Here is a 5,170-nt window from a genome sequence, read left to right on the forward strand (position 1 = left end):
GTACATGTATGAAGTACATGTGTACTTTGTTATTACTGCAACAGCTGACCCAGAGGTCTGCAGACTCTAACAGAACCATCTGGTTCAGATTCTTACCGACAGAACTGAGCTGCAAAATCTCACTCCATTCTTCATAAAGATATAATGTTCTGTGGTCATTAGGCCAATTAATCATAACATTTAACGTTTAAATATTCACAATATTTAAACTATAAACGGTCATCCAGTGTACTGTGTTCTCCTCAGATCGAGGATCAAATGTCGGACTCGTGCCAAGTGGACCTCTGGTTCTCACACCGGCAGAGTTTCTGTCACGATTCGTCTTGCTGTCTTAATCCTGTTAGCAGGAGATATACAATTGAACCCGGCCCACCACCTCGCGCGTACTACTATCCACTATCTACTACTACTATTAACTGCACTGGGGGCCCAGATGCAGATGCTGACCACCTGCACCGAGGAGGGCATGGCTCCGACTTCAGGCTGGGCAGCATGTCCGGATCCAGTCCGAGCTGGTTCTGGACTGGGCCGCCGTGAGTAACGATCGCTGCATTCCCGATGGTGGAGCCGACGTTCCCCAATGCAGCGGTGCCGATCCGGCTCTTGGGCCCGGACCCAACATCTGTTGCGTCCGGTCAACAGGCGGAGAGCCCCCCCAGCCGCGGCCCATTCCATCTACCACGGCGGATTTTACCACGAGGAAAAACATCAAACTTATGAAACATTTTCCCCGCGGAACAATTGAAGTCGGCACAAAAATACGACTCGCCGCGGAGCCAAAGGGGATAAAGACCAACATCCAACGAGGGTCCCACGTAAGCACTCAAGACACCATCACAACACGGTGCAACCATCAAGCAAAAACCTCATTTCCTGTTTCAAACTGTTAAGATAGACAAACACAATAATTGAAAAACTGGTGGCGAGGTGATGTTTGTGTGTCGTTTTTGATGCTTTTAAACCGTCAACAATGACTTCCTGTTTTCACATTGCAGACTGTCAGCTATAAAACTAAGTCTGACATGTACTTCCAGTTTCCGCCACTAGATGGCGCAGTGGTATGAGCTGCTGACTCACAGTCAGAAGGTCACACCACTGCGTCTGGGTTTCACTTCCTCCACTGCCCTTTCACTTGGAGACGGCAGTGACTCCGCCCACGCGGCGTCTCCAGGATGTGGTTGAGGGTGTGAAGTATCCAGCGCTACGTCGCCATGGCAACCCCCAAGCTGTGACTGTTGCTGGAAATGTTCTCACACAGCAAACGGGTAAACGAGTGACACTCAGTGCAGCAGGTCTGAGACTCGAGGGTCAACAGACCAGATCAGGAGTTCAACTGGAGCGGGCGTTTGTGGGCGTGGCCTTGGGTCGGCTCCATCAGGATCAGCTACAGATGAAGACGCTCTGAAGTTCTCTCTGAGAAGCTTCACTCTGACCTGCTTCACTCTTTCTTCACACTTTTCACACTTTGCCGCCTCAGACTCGGAGAGGAAACGAGTCGGAGGAAAAAACACCTTCAGGGTTCGAGAACTTCAGATGTTTCGTATTTGATCAGATGTTCTTGATTCCTGTGATGAATGTAAACGAGACGATGAAGAGAATCAGACTTTAACCCCCCCACACCCAGCAGGTCCAGGGAGAACAGAGCTGAAGCCCAGAGGGACACCAAAGTCAGAACCAACCCACTTTACACTCGGCTCTGACAGAACCGGTCCAAAGCCCCGCCCCTTATCAGTGACGGACTCTTCCAGAGCGGCTGCAGGTCAGCCTAACGGAGAGGTTCAACCTGGACAGGTCGCCAGTCTGCAGCAGCGCCACACAACCACGTGCACACACACGTGCACATGCAGAGTCTGCAGTGAACCTGTGAAGTTTATGGACTGAGGAGAACACGCTAACTCCACACGGAAAGAACCCGCCGGGATTTGAACCTCCTCAGTGTGAGACCGCTGAGCTCCTTGATCACTGATCGCTCAGATCCAGTCCAGAGTCTGGATCCGTCAGGAGAATCCAGAGGAATATTTAACACATTCCTGAATAAAAAATATGTTTGTTATTTTTTCACTTTTCTTTAAACCTTTGATGTTTTTTACCCCAAACTTCCCAGTTTCTGAAGAACTGCTATAAAATAAAAGAATTATAACTGTCACTGTGTGTTGGTGTGTTGTAGAGCTGTGTGTCGTAGAGCTGTGTGTCGTAGAGCTGTGTGTTGTAGAGCTGTGTGTTGTAGAGCTTTGTGTTGTAGAGCTGTGTGTTGTAGAGCTGTGTGTTGTTGAGCTGTGTGTTGTAGAGCTGTGTGTTGTAGAGCTGTGTGTTGTTGTGTCGTAGAGCTGTGTGTTGTAGAGCTGTGTGTCGTAGAGCTGTGTGTCGTAGAGCTGTGTGTTGTAGAGCTGTGTGTCGTAGAGCTGTGTGTCGTAGAGCTGTGTGTTGTAGAGCTGTGTGTTGTAGAGCTGTGTGTTGTAGAGCTTTGTGTTGTCTCCTCTATCGGTTGAAGTGCATGTTTGGATGCTGCTGCAGTGCTTCCTGAAGGAGGACACGCCCCCATCCAGCAGCTGCTGTCAGCAGTCATCACCGGAAGTCTGCTTCAAAATAAAAGCTTTTTCCTTTACAAGGAAAAACAGAAGGATTTTCTTTGAATTGATTTCATTTGTTCATATGTTATATTTGAACTTTATGTTGTAAATCCACCTAAAAATCAGCATAAGGATTTTTTAATTCACATTTTCTGGTTCTGTTCTTAAAGAAACTGTTAGTAAAATCCAGAAACATCCACACATCAGAAGCAGTCTCTCCCATGGATCAGTTTCCTGTAAACGCTGATTTAAAATCCGACGTCATCCAGAATTTGATCCGCTCTGATCTTAGCTCGAGAGGAACTGCCGTCATCTGAATCACAGAAACTTCTGGAACTTCCTCGTTCTCTTCAGCCCTCACAGGTGTCAAACTCCAGGCCTTGAGGTCTGTTGAAGCTCCTTATTGGCTAAAAACACCTGATCCAGGTAATCAACAGGGATTCTTGAAACCCAGCAGGACGTTGGCCCTCGAGGCCTCGAGTTTGACACCCCGCCTCAGGTGATCAGGTGAACCGTCTCCAGACTGAACCCCGCCTTCACCTGACAGGGCTGGGCTGTGTCCACTAGAGGTCCTCCTAGAGCACGTGAAGCTTCATGAAGCACTAGAGTGAACCAGCTGGAGAAAAAGCTTCAAGAAGCTTCATCTGGCGTCAGATGACCACTGCATGGAGCTACGATCAAGACGGAGCTGAAGAACGGCAGAAAGCAGCCTAAAGAGGCCATACCAGGATCTTCTTAAGCCTTCCAGAGTGAACGATATCCATATGATCGTTTATTACCTTTGAAACACTAAAAAACTAATTGTTTATGAAATATGAGTTATTTTTTGTGAGTTTTTTTCATACCCGGAAGTAAAACGACTTGATTCCTGAAGATTAATGTGAAGAAAAAATGTGATTGTGGCCCTATAAATATTTATGAACTAATGAAATGCCATCCATCCATCCATTATCCATCCATCCATCATCCATCCATCCATCCATCATCCATCCATCCATCCATCCTCCATCCATCCATCCATCCATTTTCCTCTGCTTCATCCAGACCGGGTCGTGGGGGCAGCAGTCTAAGCAAAGATCCCCAGACTTCCCATTCCCCGACCACTTCCTCCAGCTCCTCTGGGTGGACCCCAAGGCGTTCCCAGGTCAGCATGTCCTGGGTCTTCCCTGGGGCCTCCCACCAGTGGGACATGCCCGGAACACCTCACCAAGGAGGCGTCCAGGAGACATCCGGACCAGATGCTGGAGCCACCTCAACTGGCTCCTCTGGATGAGGAGAAGCAGCTCTACTCCGAGCTCTCTCCGGGTGACCGAGCTCCTCCCCCAATCTCTAAGGGAGCGTCCAGCCACCCTCCGGAGGAAACTCATTTCAGCCGCTTGTAGTCAGGATCTCTAATGAAATTAGATAAATATATTTCAGATCAATCCATAAACATTACCCCATCAAATCTTTTATTTCCTGAAGATTTCAAAAGGATATGGACACCAGCTGGTCTTTCTGTAACGACAATGATGAGACTATTACATATTTATTTCTCACACTTCTGCCTTTTGAACCGACTTACTTCATTCGGTAAAGAACTCATTCTTCCTGATGTTTCTTTTTGTCTCAAACGCATATTTTTTTTCTTTTTTGAATAACCTCTGTACTTAATTACATCTTTCTCTTAGATAAATGTCATATTCATACATGTAAATACACATCTGCTAAAACCTTTGACATGTTTTCATTGCTGAGGTAAAAAAATATAACAATTCTATTAAAAAATCAGCATATTTAAAAGCTATTAAAACCCGTATGATGTTTGAACCAGATGCTCTGGATAGTTGGTAAACCGCCTGACTCTATTATGTGATTGTTCAGCATGTCTGAACCCTTATTTTGTTTTCTCTTTTGTCATTTACTGCTCTTTTTTGTTGGCCTTCTTGATCGTTGTCTTCTTTTCTTTGTGGTCATGTATGTGTCCTACGTTTTGTTAATAAAGTTTAAATAAAAGGACTGGATTCCTGAGGCTCCGCCTGCTGCGGCGTGTGGCCGCTGCTCATTTCATGAACGTTGTTTGCTGATCATCACCAGCTCTGTGGAGAAAGTGAGTGTTGGTGTTAGACTGGGGGCGGAGCTGTCAGAGCAGATTCTTCCTGGGGGCGTGGTTCACATCATGCTCACGTTTTCGTGGGTATGGGAGGGGCTGCAGCAGGTTTTTAGAGGATTACGGATCAAAATGGCGCTTTGGGGTTCTTTATAGTGAGGCACGAACAGCAAAATGCACTAAAACCTCAAAAAGTAGAATTTTCATGGTAAAGGCCCTTTAAAGTTCGACAGTCACGTGTTCTAACCAGCGGCTCTTACTGTGAAAGGGCGCTCCGGATGTGCGTGCTTCCGGCCGCGCGGCTTGACTGCAGTGGCATTGCGGGCGGTGTTTGCAGTCGGCGCTAAGGCGGGTCCGGCTGCGTCCTCCGCTCGGATCGTTTGTGCTCGAGGCTCGTGCGCGTTCGTCATGTCCCACACCGGCACCACGAGCACGACGGTGCCGTCCTCCGGGGACGCGCTTCTCAACGCGGGATACACCTGGACCATCCCGGGACTGCTGAAGCTGGGAC

General features: G+C 47.7%; 2 protein-coding genes across 2 annotated transcripts in view; one reads left to right on the plus strand and one right to left on the minus strand.

The window, feature by feature from the left end:
• The window catches only part of si:dkey-11p23.7 (V-set and Ig domain-containing protein), an 8,991-nt gene extending 3,922 nt beyond the window's left edge, over positions 1–5,069 (minus strand). The window contains exon 1 of the mRNA XM_036215923.1: positions 4,920–5,069. Within this exon, the coding sequence (XP_036071816.1) occupies positions 4,920–5,069 (150 nt within the window). The remainder of the gene's footprint in view (positions 1–4,919) is intronic.
• Positions 4,035–5,170, plus strand: part of cmtm7 (CKLF-like MARVEL transmembrane domain containing 7) — a 5,614-nt gene continuing 4,478 nt past the window's right edge. Inside the window, exon 1 of the mRNA XM_024258428.2 lies at positions 4,035–5,169. Coding sequence (XP_024114196.1) covers positions 5,068–5,169 — 102 coding nt within the window. The 5' untranslated portion in view covers positions 4,035–5,067. The remainder of the gene's footprint in view (position 5,170) is intronic.

This window comes from Oryzias melastigma, linkage group LG16 (genome assembly GCF_002922805.2).
Source record: "Oryzias melastigma strain HK-1 linkage group LG16, ASM292280v2, whole genome shotgun sequence".
NCBI classification, from domain to species: Eukaryota; Metazoa; Chordata; class Actinopteri; order Beloniformes; family Adrianichthyidae; genus Oryzias; species Oryzias melastigma.